The sequence below is a fragment of the Kwoniella bestiolae genome, chromosome 1, assembly GCF_000512585.2.
Source record: "Kwoniella bestiolae CBS 10118 chromosome 1, complete sequence".
Lineage (NCBI taxonomy): Eukaryota > Fungi > Basidiomycota > Tremellomycetes > Tremellales > Cryptococcaceae > Kwoniella > Kwoniella bestiolae.
In genome coordinates, this window is record NC_089241.1 from 1,838,197 (window position 1) to 1,857,555 (window position 19,359).

The window sequence follows — 19,359 nt, forward strand, 5'->3', positions numbered from 1 at the left end:
CCCCCTATCACATCAGATAAGACGATGGACGTTCACACGAAGCTTACTACGCGAACTTTGATCTGCCATTCGCAGTCGCTCCATTACTTTGGGATGGGATGGATTGGGCAAAACTACGGATAGCGATGCCATCCCCAGTCACTTGAGCACTGCCATATCTCGCATGAGGAATGCTGATGCATTTACAGCAAAGGATGTACAGAGAATCAAAGTTGGATCGGAAAATCCATCTCTCGGCCGTATTCGAAATGCATATATCACTTGGGTAACGTCACGAATCGAATATTTCCACTTCGTCTGAAACGTCACACCCCTTTCAAGGTGTTGCGTTGTGAGGACAACCATACATGGTATGCGGGTTGTTTCGGTGTTCACACCAATGCAATTACCGGATGTTCCGGAGTCGGAGAGAACGGGTCCGAGGGAGGAGGTGTTCGGCGTCGATGTGCACGATGATAGGGTACGTTCATGCAATCGCGAGATGTATCACTGCTGGCGTTTGCATGGATGGTGAGATTGTTTATGCGATCAATCCTCAGAACAAAGCTCCTCATCTACCGATCAGTGATGGTCTAGAAGTGTCTATTGGGTGTCCACGAGACGCACTAGAGTGGGATGGTCGTTCCTTCCGATGCAAAAATCGCACTATGACGGAAGGAAGGTACGGTTATGAGTTCCAGAAACACGTTCAACGAGAAAGGTGTTTGCTGTATATAGGGAGGTCGCTATGACGATAGATTGGTAGCTCAGTACCCTCTTTTCAGCGTTCCATTTGTTCTATTTACTTCTTCGTGTGCTTTTCACGAAATCATTCACGTTTTTTTAGGCAGCAGGAGAGTAGCCGGTAACCCCATAGCACTTCGCTTGCATCCCTTCGTATAGTACCATATACAATTCGACTTGCTCGCCTTAATCACGACTAGGCTATGCCATTGTAGGAGAAGGACTTCCCCTTGTTGACTTCACCATTTCACATATTGGCCATTCACCGGACAGTCCAAACCACCATCACAGCCATAAATAGAAAAACACGATTGAAGGAAGTGCCACAAAGGTAGGTTTGTGATTTATCCTTTTACAAATTGGTTTTTCCGGGGGATTCGGGTTCGGGGTGTTTTACTCTTTACTTTTTGTTAATTACCCTATTCAAATTCAAATGAACAAGGGAGTGAGTGGGGTGGAAGGGGAATAGGAGAGGATGAAGAGGTGAGCAAAAAGGGTAAAGATGGAGGAGTCAGGACCATCACGTCACTGAAACAGACCCACTCACTGTAAGAATAAACGAGTACACGATCCATGCACCGCCTTTCTTTTCTCACCGTACTCCCCCCATACACACGGTGTGTTTATGCTGGTTGTGCTGTTCATCCTCACATTTTCACACTCTCACCCTCACCTGGTCCCTCCTTTTCATCATCCTCTCTTTTCATTCTCATTCCTATACCATAAGTATATAACACATCAAACACTTGACCCCTCTTTCTCCTTCATATCTTGTACTTCGATCGCAATTCGACAAACTCGACCATAACTGACCCAACATATTGCTATTTATACATACCCCTGTTACGTCTCACCCCCCCCTCTCAACTCAACCAACCATCACCCAAACAAAGTCAGTATCACTATATAAACATTCAACACATAGAATATATGACTGACACATTACCCTCTTCCTCTAGAATATCTCTCCATCCCTCAATCTACTTGTCGACATCGTCTTCAATGTCGTCGATGGCTGAAAACCCGTCTCTCGTTCCCTTCCTCTTCAACACCGATAACAAACTCAACCCCAACTTGATCTTCCCTTCACCGCCTTCATCAGACAACGGTGTTGATTTCGATTTCGACTCTTTCACCACTCACAACCACCTGTCTCCTCGATCAATCTTACTCGACGCTTTACCAATCGAAGAGAAAGTGAAAACACCCAAGTACTCATTCGACCTGGATCTCAATCATTCGCCCGTCGCGTCCACTTGCACACCCAAGTCGGCTACCCTTGTTTCACCCAAATCGTCAAACATCGAAGTGACTGCTATTCCTCAATTGCCCGTGTCTTCCACCATCAACAACAGCGACGCTGATACCGCCGAAGCGTTAAGCAGCCACCACTTCCAACGTTACCTTCATTACAAAGCGCTCGCCACCGGTGCGGCAGTTGACCAATCTTTCGCTCAACGAGACGATCAGTTCGACGCTCTGTTCGCCGCTTGCAACAATTCTACCCTCTTCATGCCTGGTCCTGGTGAAATCAATGAACCGTCTATTTACAAGAACAACACCAACAGCATGCTCGCTTTCCAGCCTCAACCTGTACCCGTTCCTCACTATGGCATGAGTCAACAGGTTCTTAACTGGGGTCAACCTTCATTTACCTACCACCCTCAATCCTCTCAAGCTGCTCTTCATGCTCAGGCTCAGGCTCATCTCCAAGCTGCCGATGTAGCCAGGGTTCAAGCTCAACAACAACGGGGTATGGTCCCATCGCCTACTTACTTCGTACCTTCGAGCACTCGATCTTCCTTCGATGCTGCGGTACCCTCTTACGGCTCCTACGCCAGACCCGCCATGTCCAGCGTTTCGGCCAACAGCCCTCCATACCCATCTACCCCTGTCTATGCAGGTGTACCAGGTTTCACGCCTGTCCAAATGTCAAAGACCTCGACATCAACCAGTTTACCTTCTTTCGTCTCTCAAGAAACCGCTCCCGTTACAAGAAAAGCCGTATCAAACAACGGCAGCGAACACGAAGGGGAAGATGAGCTCACCGAGTTCTCTCCACCCTCCCGATCTGGTCTTGAAGAGCTCAAGCCTATGATTCCTGGTATGCCTATCCCCAATGCTCATGGCGGTGGTCGAGGCTATGTTCCTGGTCAAACCCCTGACGATCCTAAGAAGAGGCACAAGTGTCAAATCTGTGGCCGGGCCTTTGCCAGAGCTTTCAACTTGAAGGTGAATATTCAGTTCCGTCGATGAACATGATTTGTATGCTGACGTTATCGTTCTTTCCAGTCTCACATCCAAACTCACAACCCACTCCGAGCAAAACCTTATCAATGTCCTCACTCATCCTGTAAACGAGGTTTCTCCCGATTACACGATCTCGAACGACACCGTCAAGGTATCCATTCCGATGGTCCTCTCGTCGAAGCTAAGCGACATGGTGTCTCACCCGCTGTCGCCCGTGCTCAAAACAGAATACAAAAACGAGCCGAGTCGGGAAGTCTCATCTAGTCGATTCTTCACTGAATCGACTCCCAAATGAACTGAGGTAGCTTTTCGCGCCTCACCGAGACTTTTCCCTAATCCCTTGTTTTTCTGTATTTCTCTTTTGATCAAAGTACGAAAACCCCAATTTTTACTCTATCTCCGACTCAACCCTTTCAATCGACTATACCGAGTCCCTTTTCCACCGACCCATTTACTTCTTGCACAAAATCCAAAACGCAGCGCCGCCGCTTATAGTGGCTTCTGCTGGTATTTGGTTGAAGAAGTGAATGAGAGGAAAGACCTACTCTACGAGTTTAGGTATGGACATGGGGTATATGTTGACTTATGAAAGTCGGCCCTCAATGCTTCAACAAATCACAACCAATCATCAATCGACATTTCTCATTTATATATCACTTATCACCCTCCACTTCTATTCCATTCTGTCAATACTATCGTCAATATCGATCATTCGCCCAATCGCTCTTTCCACCCTCTCGCTCATCATCACCATCGTATATCTGACCGCCTCATCCATCCCGCGATCCGATTTCCCACTCTATAATATCAAGATTCAACATCACATCAATTCAACATCATCATAGCAAAAAGAATCTTGAAATTGTAAGAGTGGGAATAGGTAGCCTAGTGATAGGATCTTTGGACCGTCTTTTATATGGTTTTCCTCTATATAGAATATCCATGTTCATTTTACGTATGACACGATACGATATACATGTTTATCTGTTTGTACTATTTTTCACGAGGTCAGATCAGATCGCTCAGTTCGTAGTTTAGAGGAATATGTACGATTAGGTATTATTGAAAATTCGAAAAACACGTTGATCTAGATGTGTAGGCTTGATGTTTTATGCATTTTGATTGACGAACAATCTCTTGCAATCACTTTGCAGTGCGTTGATCCACTGGACCATAAAGACTGCAGTATAGGCTGAGAACAGCATAGGAAAGTGAAGAGGTCATCTTTGCTTATGCTCTATGGTGTTCTCCAAAGCGTCCAGAGGGAATGTGGCTGTTAGGTTCGATCATAGCCCGTTGGCCTATCGTTAAATTTGATCCGCGAAGTAATTTACAATAATTGGACTGCATGGATCAAACGCGATATGGATATTGATAGCTCGGCGGGGCTTTGCTCGATCCAAACATGGTGTATGATGTATGATGCATAGACTTCGATGCATAGAGCAATATTATCCTCAATGGAGGGAACATCATTACACACTCAATCTGAATCAAGGGATCGGTAAGTTTTACTCGGACTTATTATAAGCAGCCACTTCAGCCCATGAGCTTGGTCTGTCCGAGCCCGACATTTCAAGGCTGGGTGAACGGGCCCGAGCCCTTGCCTGAGCCCCAGCCCCAGTCGAAGCGGTCGATCTCGTTCCTTGCGGCTCGGCCCGTCGTTTGGCGGGGGACGAGACGATCTCTGCCCACGATTGGGTAGGTTTATTGCGCTCGGTGAAGGCGGGGGGAGCTGGCTGTGATTGCACAGCTGGATCCACCCCAAAGTCAGCTAGAAGCGTCCCCTGGTGATCCGTGAGCTGTTGTCTACCATGAGTTCTAGGTCCAAGTCCAGGGACAATGGACGATGTCTTGTATCCCGAAGCTAAGCTGCTGAGAATCATCCTCATGCCAATCGCATCGTCATTCATCCTCCCCAAAACGTCCGAGGGTTTATGGGAAGGATGGGGGGCATTGTATGGAGGAGAGTCTCCGTAGATTCTTGTGAAGAGTTCTTGGGCGGTCAGGCGTTCTCGCTCGAAGTATCCCTGTTTGGAGGCCAAGACCAGGGCCAAGGCTTGGGGACTTTGACTCGGAGGAGCCAGGTGAGATGGAGTCTTGCTCTTGAGTTTGAGTTTGAGAAGACTTGGAAGCGTGTTCACTTGGAGGAGGCATAGTAGGATCTGCAGTTGTCACTCATTCAGTAAGTTCCTTATATACAGGGAGTGGCTCGATAGGTAGAGGAAGTCGATTCTGGTTTCCGAACACATTACTTACTTTCTGATGATCCGCTTTTTGTTTCTTGGGTTCTGGGTAACGTTTCAGACATTGTACAGAACCGATGAGGAGCAGGGAGATGTAAGGGTGCTGGGAGGCTACGGGAGGGTCAAGAGTGTTGATGGAAGTTGTTTGCCCCAGGATGGGATGCTCAGCACATTATATATGTATACTTCCACGACCGAGCAAGGTGATGATTGTGAGCTGAAAATCAAATGTACTTCACCTCCCTTCTCTATTGCGGGCACGTTCACTGCTGTGACGCGTATCATCATGGATGATCCTTTGTGGCGGACAAGGCGACGAAAGAAAGGAAGGAATCCCCCGTCGTCCTGCTGAGAATCTTTCGATTCGAGTCAGGCGAGGCGAGAATAAGCCGTGTGATGTACTGTACTATCGAGTGCTGTAGCCCTAGCCGTGCCCACGTGCGGGTATATCTCGTGCATTGCGACAATTTGTGATGATATTGACGCAGAGAATGGACAAGACTGCATCATAATATCAACCACTACGTGTGATGTACGGAAGATAGCTGAAATTCAAGCTACCGGAAGGACGGTCTCTGCAATGAGAAGATGGACTGAACAATGACTAATGACAGTCGATATACTACCAATTCACTTCATCAGGCCTCACCCTCAGTCATTTGCAATGACTCCTCCGTCCCAGGGGAGGAGGATTGGACAGCGGTACTCTCAAGACCTTTTAGCGAATCCACGCGAGCTTTCTCTTCCTCTGCTAATTCTCGTTTGATTCTCTCTACCTCCTCTTGATTGGCTTTATCATTTTTGAACTATTGCGCAGGGGTTTTGAAGGGATTGGCGGGTGATCCGTAGCTTGATCTGTCAGATTGACGACCAGAGGGAAACCTCACACCTGAAGAATGGCAGCGAGATCGAGCAGCGTTCCGTGCTGTTAACCTAGGCATATCATTCTCCCAATTTGCTTCGAGCTGATTCAGCCTGTTGATGAAGCTGCACGAGGCTGTGGCGTAGTCGTACTCGCGTATCTGTTCTAACGCTGAGTATGCTCTGTTGTACCCCTCGGAAAGCTGAGTGAGCGTCGGGTTCCCCCTCAACTTGCGATAATGGTCTTCAGCAAAGTATGCTGGTGCGTAGGGGATTTCTCAAGACATGTGATGGGGCGAGATGAGCGGATATTGACCGTGAGAACCAAACCAAGTTTGAGATGGACCGTATGCAGGTAAGCGGCTTGAGTCTTCGTAGGAACCATGTGTATATGAGGGCTGTGATGGGGGTCGCATCGAACCTTAGCCTTGCTCCATATCATATGCATCATGGTATGCGTGATGTGCCCCATGTGAATCGGTCTTCGCCCCTAAGTGATGCTGGTGTGAGGACCAAGCCGATCCGTTATGCCCATCTTGGTCAGCCGTGTCCGACATGGGTGACCTTTGATCTGCCGTAGGAATGTCGAGTTTGGTGCTTTGATAGGAATGCTCGGATGCTGCTGTAGACGGTGGTCGATCATCTGCCCAGACGATTCCACGGTTGTTGCTCTCAACCGCCGAGCGAGAACTGGGGCGAGCTTTGAGACATGAACGGAGGCCTGGAACCGTACGGGAAATTTCAGAGGGGCTTTGCGGTTCTATGACAACGATATCAGTATCTGCATGGGTGGTGTGTGTCATGATCTAGGGTCACTCACGGGATTCAACTTGAGTGGAAAGTCCTACTTGTTGAATGGTAGATGCGAGAGCAGACATAATGGTAGAATGTTGTTTGAATTTGGTATAAGAAATTGTGTGATAATAGAAATGACGAGTCTGGGAGGTAATTTAAGTGATGGGAACATGGATACATAGTCCTAGATGGTGAGCTTTATATGGTTCGTACACGATGGGGGGGAGGGATTTTTCGCACCAAATCCCATTTCTGTTCAGCAAGCGGCGTGCCAATACTGAAATGTTTCATGTTCGCCCTCCTTGAATATACGTCACCTGAAATTTCCCACTTGAAAGGATGGTCAAAGCTGCAGCATGTACCCTCGTGTGTGAGATATTGCCCTTTGGTGACTTGGTACAAATGTCTCGGATCGCAAAGGAACGTCAACAACACGCAGTGTCGTGATACGTGTAGTGAAGAACGATTTTCCAAACGACAATCAACCATGATGTGTGTTATAAGTGTAATGGTCGAACGAGGTACTCGGAATGATATGATTGCGTATGATTGCGCCAAATAGTCACATGAATAATCAGTGTATGCAGCTCTCCGCCTGAGGATGAGCTAGCAGGAACATTTCGACGGAAGTACATGTTTAACAAATATAATTAAACAACCGTCCATCTCCATCATCATAACACCACATGATATATATGAATACCAAACTGTCTCTTCCTTACCAGTGAGAGAACAGCTATGTCTGGTCAAGTAAGACGCCCTGTTCAACTATGCGGTAACGCCAAGCCAAGCCATTTCAAGCTGTCTGGTAAACCGGTGTTCGGAATCTGGCTGGAGATCCCATGAGCTTTGATGGTCCAAGTCCTATATCTGTATTTACGACCCAGGCGGCGGTATTCTGCTGCAATTTCCCGGAGGCTCGGTTGAACGCTACTTGCTCTAGGTTTATCAGCTGATGGAGGCACGCGAATGGCGTTGAAGCCCTCTATATTGACGCCATCAGTGTCACCTGCTGTGATATGGGATGTACCCATATACGAAGGACCACCGGCGCGATGAGTCGGATATTGAGAGCACCGTCCATGGGAGAGCCAATCTTCAGATGACGTTCGCAGCTGTGGATCATCATCAGGACCCCAGGAGCCGGGTAAAGGCTTGAGGTCAAGGGATTCGGTTTGATGATTCGTATTTCCGCTGCTTGAAGGGAAGGTTCCAACCCCAAGAGGGTCCACTGAGCATTGACTTGATGAAAGCTCGGAAGGTGGGGCAGTGCCACTGTGTGTTTCTTCGTCGCTAAGTGCTTTGGAAGGACTCCGAGTGCTGGCTTCAGTATCGTTTTTAGCGCTACTGCCTTGCTTGTCAGATGCAGCGTCGCTATCGGCGCATTTTTCTCTGTCCTCAGGGGGTGGTTGAGAGTCTGATACTGCGGAGTAGCCTAGGGTTGACAAGGTAAGTCGTATGATCAGTTGGAGGTGTTAAACCGCTACGTACCCAACCCTTCAGAGATTTTGGAAAGTACAGACGACATAGTGCTATTCAGAGGTATTGTATATGACTTATGTTAGGCTGAGGGATGAGATAGATGATGTGTTATGCTTATGATTCGAACGATGTGGAGAAGAGGGCCTGCATACATGTATATATATGTGAGCACAAGCTTTGCAAGCGAATGACGACATGACTCCTTCGCTTCATGTTCCAAGGGGTCTCAGCTCCTTTCAACACCCCCCTTCAAATCATGAAAGTCGGAGAGCTGACTTCGTGCAAGCTCAAGGGAAGGTACTTGAAAGGGGCTCAGTATGATGACGGTCGTGAGGTTTCCAGGACGTCATATGTGCAAATTCAGACCCAGAGCCCGTGTAAGGTGGAGCTGTGGCAAAATGTATGACCAGCTTGCTCCCTTGAAAATTTTCTCGTGTGTTGCAGAGACCCTTGGTGATATCTACAATGAAGTGATTGCTCGCGTCGAGGGAGACTTCATTCTCCTGCCACAAATACGTGCAGATCACATACAAAGCTCTGGATTTTACCGCTTCAGATCCATAACAAGTGCATTGGAGGGGGATGTTGTGAGCAAAGAAATGGACAGGCATTGCATCATGTTCCACTCATTGCTTATACCGAACGGAATGAGCTCTCTGAATTAAAAATATGAGGACTTTCAAACACAATACCACCTCATCGTATACACAAGTACATAACGACCACGAGAAGCATCACTCTTGACTCAGTATCTCCTATCTATCGGCGAGGTCGGGATTGTTCTCGTTGAAATGCTTCACGGCCTCGTTGTAGAGTTTTTGTTCCGCGTGATATCGATGATAAAATGACTCCATCCCATGCTTTCTGCGGTGCTTGAATAGACCCAATGAAACGTCCTCCCAGGCACGTTGTTGTGAAGATATTCTGCGAAACCACCGGGGGTTGGTGTATTGCTGTGGCTCATCGTAGAAGAAATAAGAAAAATCCATATGATTCGAAGAATGCATCTGTCCGGGGCTGTCGAAATGCCCATTGGCAGGCGGGGGATCCTGTGTGTACGTAAATGCCTCGCTAGGAGAGGCATGACTCGAACAGGTGGCAGGAAAGCCTCCACTAGGATGATTTGGAGGGTGTCCTTGCATTCCTTCGGGGGTGCCTGCCTGAATCGTCTCCATATGGTGCATAGCACTATCATAAAAGCATGAGCTAAGCGACATAACAACGTAGATGGACAATTATCATCATCTGATTGCGAGATTCCTGTCATTCCAGGCGATCACTGATTCGCTCTTACAATTGCTGCGATCTTTTCATCCATTGCTTCGTTTCTACGCTTCGTTGCGTACGACTTCCTTGTATGATTGTTTCTTGTTGGATCTCTTCTTCTCCTGTGTGGGCCTTTTGTCGGAATTATATCGCTTTCTTTGTAAGATTGCTCATCTCGCTCTTGGACCTTCCCACTCTCTTCGGATGTCAGTTGTTCAACATTGTCATCAGGATGAGGCACTTGGCTTGTCGGAAGTGCATCCGTGTTTTGGTATCCGCGGTTCATGTCGATGCCAAGATGGGCGGGGACACTTTGATCAGTGTATTGCGTGAGCTGAGGGACAGAAGGCTGATGACCTTGCGCGCCGTCATATGGGCCGTAGTTGGTGTTATGGCGAAGATGACCTTGAAAGCTTTGGGAGGGGTACTCTGCAGGTTGATAGGGAAACGGCTGATTTACCCGCTCGCCGACATATGGATATGAGCCGTAGTTTGCTGGAACATTCCAGGTTTGAGATTGAGAATGATTATACCCGTAAAATCCTTGCCCATAACCCTGTTGTGGTGTATATGACGGAACACCTCCTTGGACTTGAGTATCATCGCACTCGCTATATACCGGATTTACACCTGCCGTTGATGCTGCGTGCTCGTCATCGTACATCAGGGCTTCGTTTTCCGTTGTACCATTCACGGCAGGCTCCATCACAACGGCGCTGTCACTTTCTTCCACTGGTAAATCTCCCTCATCCATATCATGAAAGTTCTCCAGAGATCGTCTTCTTCCACCTTCGAAGGAGTTTTCCGCTTGCCTTGCTAGAGTTCGAGCGACATGTGCGGCTGACACCTCCCCAAACGAGTTGGTTCTTCTTAAGCCCCGTCCCAGTTGACTTCGTTGAAAATTGCTGTGATCATCGTCGACCACAAGTTCGCTTTTCGAATAGTCACAATCAGACGGAGGATCGTAAAGTGCCATATCATCGGCCATATAAATGGTGTCTATGGAAAGAAACGAGACTGATCAGCGATGATCCTCATCAGGAGCAATTGTTGGGTTATCACTACCTACCTTGGTGGCCAGTAATGTCAGAGTTCATGGTAATGTAAAACATCGTGAAACAAAGTAGCATAGTTGAACAGTATTCATGACGCACTGCTCGAAGGTTTAAATACCTCAGCTTTATGCTCAGTCCAAGTCGACCTTATCGAGTCAAGCATTTCTCGTGTTGTCTCCTTTTTCATTCGTATATCTTCTTGCATCCCATGTAGCCTGTCATCATCACATGCTGCCCTTTCATCGGAGCGCAATATGATACACGTTTCGTCTCTGGCCTTTCATAGCTTGGTGCACCACCACGGGAAGGTGAATGTTGAGTAAAGTATCTCGTGGTTGCCACCTGCCACATTTTTAGTTAGTGTGTGGTGCCTCATCGTCACCGGTTATTGCGCAAAAGTGCGTCAGACGACCTCATTCAAGACATGACATCACAAAAGAAAATACAATTCACTCTCACATATATATTCGTCATACATCCATTATAAAATCATCATCCTCTTCCATTCATTCTTCATCTAGCAGTCCAGTCCCCACCTCCAGAACCTAGAAACAACCTATACACCATGGATCCAACCACCTCAGCTCACATTGACCCCTTTGCCGGTCCCAACTCCGACCTCACTTCGAAACAACCAGCCGTAAGCGATACCTCTGGACTCGCCACCTCGACCGTCCCGTCTTCGGGACTGGGTAATGCTCCTCAACTCGGTGCTGCCCATACTTCCCAGCCATCAGGCTTCAACAACCCGTTCGTCTCTTCCTCTCCACCTGTCGTACCCACCAATACAATCCCACAAAACTACCCCGACACTCAGGTCTACCCTAGTACCAACACCAACACCAATGGTCAATCCGACTTTGCTGATATCCACGCTAGATCCGCTGGTCTAGGCGGTACTACCTCTGACAAGGGATATTCCGACTCGCAACTCAACAGCACCTCTCAAACAGTCAATGATAAAGTTAATGTAGCTTCCAACAAGGCCAGCGAGACCGCTACTCAAGCTTCCAACAAGGCTAATCAGGTCTCCGGTCAAGCTCAACAAAAGGCAAACGAAGCTGCTACTGGAATCAGACAACGAGTGAGAAAGCTTTCAGTAGACCTCAACAATGCTGCAGACCATCCTGCCGTCAAGAACGTTAAGGGAACTGCCAACAACTACATCGCCCAGTTGAGAGAACAACTGGGAAGAAGTCAGACTGTCAGAGATCTCGAGAAGAGGACTGGTGTAGATAGAGTCGCTCTCGTCGTAGGAGGTGTTTTAGGGTAAGCATATCTTCACATTCTGAAAATTTAGGATGACGCTGATGATTTCGGTTAAATGTAGATACATTCTCCTTGTTCCGCTCAACGTTCTCAGACTTGCTCTTCCAATTACCAATATTCTGACCATCCTGCCGGCCACTTACCTCGCTGCGCTCACCCTCGATAAGCCAGATACCACCGCCAATGACCGAAAAGTGAAATCCCTCTTGTCGTACTTTGTCGTACTCGGTGCTATCCAGACTATCGAAAGTCTGATGGCGGGATTTTTGGAGAGAAAGATTCGTAAGTCAATGATTTCCAACGATATCCTTGTGCATGTAAGCTGATTACAATAATCTGACCCATTCAGCTCAATACTACACTGTCAAGCTTCTCTTCCTTGCCTACCTCCTCCACCCCAGAACCCAAGTGAGTTCACTCAACATTTGCTCCTTCGAAGGTCTATACTGATGACAATGATAGGGAGCATTACAAGTGCACGAGCGAGTATTCCAACCCATCCTCGCCTCAGCTCAACAATCCGCCAAATCCGCCCCACCCCCTTCATCCACTTCAAACACCTACGGCGCACCCAAATCGTCCTCTCAAGTCAGTACACCCCCCACCTCCAAACCATCCCTCTCAACCGTCAACAGTCCTACTCAACCTCAATCTTCCGGATTCACTACTATGGCTGCTTCGATCCCTCTTCCCGGTGAGAGCGAGAATATCACAAGAGCTGATGCGAGAGGTCAAGGTTATTCGGTCGTTAGTGAGCTTCACTAGGCGATTGAACGTCTTGCAAGTTTGTCCTTTAAAATGGGATTATCCCTTGCAAGTATAATACACCAAAATATTTCCTAGTCCATCTATTCCATCGTCTCCTCGCATCATCATCTGTAGCTATAATTCATAAGAGAAAATATATAATACAAATACGTAATTGAATACATGTCATCTTTCTCCTCTGTAAAACAAAAGAAGGTACAACTTCATAGTAACAAATATGCATCAGTCGATTTTCACGTATCGTCCATATCACTGCATGTGATGTTAGATTCTGACATAAAACCGCGTGTTGGGCATACAATACATCTTTCACCGATTAACGACATATACAAACAGCTACTTGATACACTTCAATGCTCATACTAGACCTCACCAGATCCTATCACTTACCTGGCCAAGCAAATCACCTGCCACCCGAACTAGTCCCTCCATTCCCTCCGGTACCCCTCTCCCTCTCCAGGACATCCAACAGCCCAATAGACTGCTCTTTCACACTGATATTCAGCGAACTCTCCACCAAATCCTTCAGTCGGTATTTCAGTTGGTAAGGCTGGAAAATATCAATCATCTGTTGACGCGGTCTGGACCTATGGTTCGGATTGGGGTTCTTGGAGTTTGAATTGGATTCGATGAGGTGTCGGAGTGTACGCAAGGTTGGGATCTTGATGGAGTCGTTGAGGGAGTTCTGTGATCGTATTGGACCAAGTCAGCTTGAGATTGTATACGGGAGTACACAGGGGGGAATGACTTACAAGTGAATTAGAGAGGATTTCCAATATCTCCACTCTGCCTACTATGGCATTCCGCACTTTCTCGTTCCCCAATGCGATATTTGATAATACGTATAGCGCCTATACAGTTGCTCAATTAGCTTCACCCCTGCCATAGAACTTCGATGTACTCACCGGTATCCTCAAATCAGCATCTTGACCTTCTTTGGACGCTTGTATGATCGAATCGAACAATGCATCTTCACCGATATTCTCGACCGTCCTGCTGATCTCAGGTACACTCGAGTCTGCAAAGATGTTTTGAACGATTTCTAGTGCTTGTATACGGAGTGATTGGGTCGTTAGAGAGGATGTTAGGCTGTAAAATTATACACTCTTGTCAGTAGTGCAAATCTAAACGGAAAACCCAATCGTTTGAACACTCACAATCTCAACCTATCATAGCCCAATGTGGTGGCCACCATGATCTTCGTGGCGTCCATCGCACGATACGTCATATTCTTAATCGCCCACATAGCATTCAAAGCAAGAGGTTCGTACGGCGATTTAGTGAGATCGCACAGTAATTCCAAGCCCCCCTCTCTGAGCAGTACCTAGACAAATCTCTAACTATCAGCTGATATCCCGCAGACCCAGAGGGAAGTGCACGTACAGTCTTCAAAGGTGAAAAATCAGCTACCAAATTACATATCGTAGCTGTCGCCGCAACTTCCACGGTCCAGATCCTATCGCTGACTTCCCCGTTATATTCGCCTTCAACCTCCTTATGAGACTCAATCTCTCTCTTGAGGAGTCTGAAGATCTCTTCGCCTACACCACTATCCATCAGGCTCGTCCGCAGGATTGCGATGGCTCGTGAGAGGGCTCGGGCAAGTTGACATCCCGCTGCTCTGACTCCGTAGGAGGGTGATGATAAAGCTTTGAGCAAGTGAGGTAGGACGGGCGGGGAATGATCTGATATGAGGCTCCGAGTGGGCTCATGTTGCATTGCTAGTGAAGCTAGGGCTAGGAGGGTCGCCTAAAATCAAGATTTAGCATGATGATCAGCCCTTTTGGGGTCAGGGCGAAGTTGGCTTAGCATTTCACTTACCTCTTTACCTCTCGATGCTAGATCGTTCCCCATCTCCCCTTTCTCCTCGTCTTGAACGACGGATATCAAGATGCTGATCAGTCGAGCGGGACAGTCTCTCTCATATGCTGATTTTTGTAACGCAGCATCGTCCGATACCAGAGCGGCTATGTTCAAAACGTAAGGATCAGTTTTGAGATTGATCTTCTTCTAAATTGGATATTGCACGCACCAAGTATGAAACACAATTTGATCCGTTCCTCCATACCTTCTGATTGAAGCAACGTGACAATCTCTTCTAATAGCCGATAATTGATAGCGGTCAATTTGGAACGATCAATCGTTCTCATGCCCTTATCAGCTTTGATGATATTCGTCAGACTGTCCACGCAGTTTCAGCTTAGGTCGATACGTGATAGCAAGGGAAAGGGAAACGTACCAGCTAGCCGCAGCGATCCTTGTATTAGCAGGACCATTCGAAGATAGACCCTCCAAAATGCCTATTAGCTCTGATTTCCTCGATCCGTCCTCCTGTATATCCTCGTAGGCATTCCAAGATCTGATGGCGATTGATAGAGAAGGTTGACCTTTGACCAGGGCAGCCAATAGGTCTAGGGATGCTTCTATAAGCTTTGAATTGGGCTTGCGAGTCGGGTAGTAATTCCCTTTTCCAGATGAGGGAGTGGACCATAGTACCGTGTTTACGAGATGCTGGACTACGAGTGGGAGCTCAATCGCCGATGAGGATGAGGGCGAGGAGAGTGGTGAGAAGGATAGTAGGGCTGTTCGATGTGAAGGGAGGGCTACGAGTCGAGAGAGGAGTTGATAGAGGGGTAAGAGGATTGAAGGGTCAGAGCAGGTGTCGAGGAGGGATAGTAACGATGAGAGGTTGTGAGGCTGCGATGCCAATCAGTCAACATTCATGCGAGACAATGATGATGTTGTGGTGGCCCACCTCAAAGATCAACGACAGGGCCTTCGAAGCTTCACCTTTCCAACCTTTCCCGACCGCTTGTTTACCTTTCGTATCCACCTCTTGTTCCCCGACCAAGCCGGTACCTATGACTTTACGTTCGGCCCCTACACCCCACATATGCCCCCAGACCATATCTGCCGTCGAGACGAGGATGTTCCGTAGTGCTCTAAGTAGATGAGGTAGTATACGATCGAGCTGTTTGGTAGGGATTTGACTTTCAGAAGGTGTGGTGAGAGAAGTTATGAGGGTGAGGAGGGATGATGGAGTTGAGGAGAGCAGGAGTGGACGGAGTGTCAGGTTTCCAACTACCCTCTTATTAGCTCAAGCCGTCTTCATGAGATGGACGAGACAGCTCACCATTCGCCAGGGCTCCTACTATAACGGCCGTCTCACTCATCAGTTCCAGTGCTACTGGTCCGTCGACATCCCCCCTCGAAGATGGGTATTCCAGCAATGACAACAGGCTGCCTTGAACCGTCAGCTCAATTCAGCACATGTACAAGGTGGGTGAAAGCTCACAATGCAAGCACTCTCTCATCCTCTGCTACTTCCACTTTCTTCCATGTATTTCCTATCACACCGTTCTTGAGATCTTTCAGGTTGGTCAACAGCTCCGCAGGGGTCGGAGCGTTCGTGAGGAGGTCATACGTGTTGCTGTTCGTCATTTTGCTATGCTCGAGCTACTATGCTTCAAACTGGTGGAGAGTCAAGTAAGAGGTTCTGGTCAATAGCGGGTCAAAGGCGTGTCGAATCAGCTGATTGATGTGAAATGCGGGTTAGCTGAAGATGGACGGTGATCTGTAAGTGGTGATGATGATGAAAGGTCGTTATGCATATGGCTATACGCGGGTCCGGTCTTAAGGCATCTACTTTTACCGCCCAAGCCTATTCGCTGTTCGATCATGCATCGTTCTTCTTGCATATCGCGATAATGACTGCAGCTCACTCCAGAGCCCAAGGGATGGTTCTATCACGATGCCAAGCATGACCTCGACGATACCAGCGTATCGACGATGTATCAAACTCAAGGAGGGGCCGAAGAATGGTACAGCTCGAACCTCCTTTGATCTCGCTGTAACGCGTACGGTATGTACAATAGGTCAATGACTTCAAACACACCTCGAATTGTTTGGTAGCATCGAGATATGGGGGTGTAAGTACATATGTGCTGCTGATCATCGACTAACATGTATGATCCTTATTCGACCATCACCTCCCTCCTCTAATTCATACCCTAAAAAAGGCTAACGAAAATCCCTCATGAAGAGAGGAGTAACGATAAATCACGTATAACACGACCACAGACATAGATTAGCGCGCTTCTACATGGGGCATAGATATACTGTAATATAACGGTCTCGAAAACATAGAGTAAAAGTTAACGAAACATCCAGCACAACACCACCAACGATTCACATCTATCCACCGAAAATCCAGCAAGTCACTCACGATGATCGCCCTGATACACCTCCTCCTGGGTTTTCTGGCGTCTCAACCTACTTCGGCACATCAGCACACCCAACGAAACATACCAGAATCGACCGATCCTCCACCTATCGCTTTTACCGCTTCGGACAACCCATATGCATCCTCCGCTCTCGACGCCTACGAGTCAGCGTTGGAAATTCATGTAACAGATTATAATGAGAATCAACAAAACTCTGGGAATATCGGTAATACCCAAGGATATAGTACTGTCTTCAAAATCGGTGCGCCCACTGGGCATTATGATCGACCTTCAAGTCTTCCTTCGTATCACCCGATATCCCATGTCCTCACATCAACGGCCGGGAAGTATCTCACGGGAGTAGCTGCATTTGATCCGTCCTCCTCCGCCACCCTCAACACGAGTGAGGCCCCAATAACCTCCAGCTTAGGTTCGGAACAAGCTTCGTCTACAACAACGACCACGGCCGAAAGTTCTTGGGCCTCGTATCCACCTGAATCCGATATCCCGTCCTCTAACGCCACTTCGGGTGACGAAGATTATCAGGCCTCAAGTGCAGTAACGGAAGAAGCGTCAGCGAGTAGCTTAGCCACTGATCCGGGCTACACAACTTCAAGCTCAGGTACAGCGGATACTCCCACGAGTGATGTTTACACAACCTCTGATGTAGTCGCGTACGAACAGCCTACAGCACAAAGCAACACCCCATCATCTTCGATCGAATCCCTCAGCTCCAATGCTCCTATATCGCTTTTCTCATCTGGCACTACCCCGTATGGAAATCCAACGATGACGGATCATCCAACCTCACCCTTGACATCGCAAGCTTCAACCAACGAGGTCGAAGAAGAATGCGTAGATACCAGTATCATCCCCCTTGCGTCTTCCCTCGGCTCGTCAGCTCAGAATAGTGCGCAGTGTCTCTCGCAAGATGCTGGCTGTGGAGATTACGTCAACTATTTGAAGTCATGTGAAGATGACACCTGCGCATGCGGATTGACATACCAAGCTCAGCTCTGTGCTCAATGCTTATCTTTGGAAAGTGCGGTGGAAGAGTATAACCTGTATTTATCAGCATGTTCACTTAGAGGATTGGTTCAGCCTACCGAAACGCTCACGGCGGAATGCGAAGATGCAACGGAGACTTCAGATGTTCTGAAGGATATGTTGGCTAGTCAGGCTGCCTCTACTACTGCCACGGCACGAGCCACCACAGGAGAAGGAGGTATAACGGGTCAAGTAAGCGTACAGATGCCTAATGGCGAATCTTTCAACGCGACACAGGGAGCAGTATCAACGATCAGTACGACGGATTCGGATGGACAGCGTACGTCAATCGTAACCTACCTTGGACCGACTTCTGGGACTTCTGGGACTGCTTCTTCTGGCATTACTCAGAATGGCGGGACATCAAGCGTACAGTCAACATCTGCTCTCGACTCGTCGGTTTCGTTCTTCTCCACTTCCATTGATTCGACCTGCTCAAAAGACTGTGATTATTGGTATGAGCTGGCTAAGGCAAGTTTCTCGTCTCACATCCGCTAAATGATTTAACCAACTGACCAGCACAAGTAGACCTGCACCGATGATAGTTGTATCTGTACGCCCGATTCTATGGAGAGTGCAAAATCATGTGCGAGCTGCGTCATATCCTCCGATAGTAATGATCAGATGAGAGGGTATGCCGGTCAGTCTCGCCCCATTCACATCTTTACGTTTTGAACGACACTGACATATGGTCTATAGGTTTCACCCAAGGCTGTGCTTCAGCGCCCACAGCTTCACCAGTGGGTATTACCACAGATCCCTCAGGTATCATCGGAGTCGCAGCAGCTGCTACTGCCTCTCAGCCCACTAGAAGCTCCGGAGGATTCAACCTTTTCGACACCGATGGCGGATCCGCTACTGGAGCGGTGAAGACTCGTATAGCCGAACATCAAGGTGCGGATGGGATAGCCACTGTCATAGCTGACGATAGTTCTGCGTCATCACTCGGTCTCACTTCGGGTCTTGGAGGTATGACATGGATCGTTACAGGTCTTGCGGGAGGGCTATTGTTAGTCTACGCTGGGTAGATGTATGCATAGGCAATGAGGATGCCTCACATTACGATGCATCATACCTCCACGGCAAGTAGCTACTCACGATGTCACGTGATTTGAACATGTTTTCGGGTCTGTTACTATTTTTTCTGTTTTGCTCGGTGAGAGATATACGTAAAAAACCAAAGAGACGCATCATTACCTCTTCATCCACTTTGTATCCATCGAACAATACTAACAGCATATAAAATCAGCTGAGATTGGAGGTAGATGAGCTTCAGCTGACAAGGACTCCTGCGGACATCCTCAACGGAGAAAGGAAAAGCAAAGAAAAGCTCGATTTGAGCCTATAAAACCGATCGCACGACCGGATCGACTT

At 47.8% G+C, this 19,359-nt stretch overlaps 9 protein-coding genes across 9 annotated transcripts; 4 read left to right on the forward strand and 5 right to left on the reverse strand.

The window, feature by feature from the left end:
• Positions 1-1,725: 1,725 nt before the first annotated feature.
• Positions 1,726-3,237, forward strand: I302_100693 (uncharacterized protein; the record flags this gene model as incomplete). The annotated part of the gene is made up of 2 exons (XM_019190708.1): positions 1,726-2,955; positions 3,016-3,237. 2 exons carry the CDS (start codon positions 1,726-1,728, stop codon positions 3,235-3,237), a joined length of 1,452 nt encoding a protein of 483 aa, XP_019047456.1.
• A 1,247-nt stretch (positions 3,238-4,484) lies between these two features.
• Positions 4,485-5,507, reverse strand: I302_100694 (uncharacterized protein; the record flags this gene model as incomplete). Its single annotated transcript, XM_065869130.1, has 3 exons — positions 4,485-5,138; positions 5,233-5,330; positions 5,459-5,507. The coding sequence occupies 3 exons, from the start codon at positions 5,505-5,507 to the stop codon at positions 4,485-4,487; spliced, it is 801 nt and encodes a 266-aa protein (XP_065725202.1).
• Positions 5,508-6,502: 995 nt separating this feature from the next.
• On the reverse strand, positions 6,503-6,958 carry I302_100695 (uncharacterized protein; the record flags this gene model as incomplete). The annotated part of the gene is made up of 2 exons (XM_065869131.1): positions 6,503-6,840; positions 6,901-6,958. 2 exons carry the CDS (start codon positions 6,956-6,958, stop codon positions 6,503-6,505), a joined length of 396 nt encoding a protein of 131 aa, XP_065725203.1.
• Positions 6,959-7,671: 713 nt separating this feature from the next.
• I302_100696 (uncharacterized protein) lies at positions 7,672-8,403 on the reverse strand (the record flags this gene model as incomplete). The annotated part of the gene is made up of 3 exons (XM_065869132.1): positions 7,672-7,814; positions 7,885-8,310; positions 8,367-8,403. 3 exons carry the CDS (start codon positions 8,401-8,403, stop codon positions 7,672-7,674), a joined length of 606 nt encoding a protein of 201 aa, XP_065725204.1.
• A 1,230-nt stretch (positions 8,404-9,633) lies between these two features.
• On the reverse strand, positions 9,634-10,611 carry I302_100697 (uncharacterized protein; the record flags this gene model as incomplete). Its single annotated transcript, XM_019190711.1, has 1 exon — positions 9,634-10,611. The coding sequence occupies one exon, from the start codon at positions 10,609-10,611 to the stop codon at positions 9,634-9,636; it is 978 nt and encodes a 325-aa protein (XP_019047459.1).
• A 632-nt stretch (positions 10,612-11,243) lies between these two features.
• On the forward strand, positions 11,244-12,712 carry I302_100698 (uncharacterized protein; the record flags this gene model as incomplete). The annotated part of the gene is made up of 4 exons (XM_019190712.1): positions 11,244-11,947; positions 12,009-12,229; positions 12,297-12,355; positions 12,410-12,712. 4 exons carry the CDS (start codon positions 11,244-11,246, stop codon positions 12,710-12,712), a joined length of 1,287 nt encoding a protein of 428 aa, XP_019047460.1.
• Positions 12,713-13,118: 406 nt separating this feature from the next.
• I302_100699 (uncharacterized protein) lies at positions 13,119-16,156 on the reverse strand (the record flags this gene model as incomplete). Its single annotated transcript, XM_019190713.1, has 11 exons — positions 13,119-13,400; positions 13,468-13,566; positions 13,621-13,804; positions 13,873-14,039; positions 14,099-14,464; positions 14,537-14,682; positions 14,748-14,896; positions 14,955-15,412; positions 15,471-15,796; positions 15,849-15,955; positions 16,011-16,156. The coding sequence occupies 11 exons, from the start codon at positions 16,154-16,156 to the stop codon at positions 13,119-13,121; spliced, it is 2,430 nt and encodes an 809-aa protein (XP_019047461.1).
• Positions 16,157-16,941: 785 nt separating this feature from the next.
• I302_100700 (uncharacterized protein) lies at positions 16,942-18,483 on the forward strand (the record flags this gene model as incomplete). The annotated part of the gene is made up of 1 exon (XM_019190714.1): positions 16,942-18,483. One exon carries the CDS (start codon positions 16,942-16,944, stop codon positions 18,481-18,483), a length of 1,542 nt encoding a protein of 513 aa, XP_019047462.1.
• Positions 18,484-18,609: 126 nt separating this feature from the next.
• Positions 18,610-19,013, forward strand: I302_100701 (uncharacterized protein; the record flags this gene model as incomplete). The annotated part of the gene is made up of 2 exons (XM_019190715.1): positions 18,610-18,625; positions 18,685-19,013. The coding sequence occupies 2 exons, from the start codon at positions 18,610-18,612 to the stop codon at positions 19,011-19,013; spliced, it is 345 nt and encodes a 114-aa protein (XP_019047463.1).
• Between the last annotated feature and the right edge of the window lie 346 nt (positions 19,014-19,359).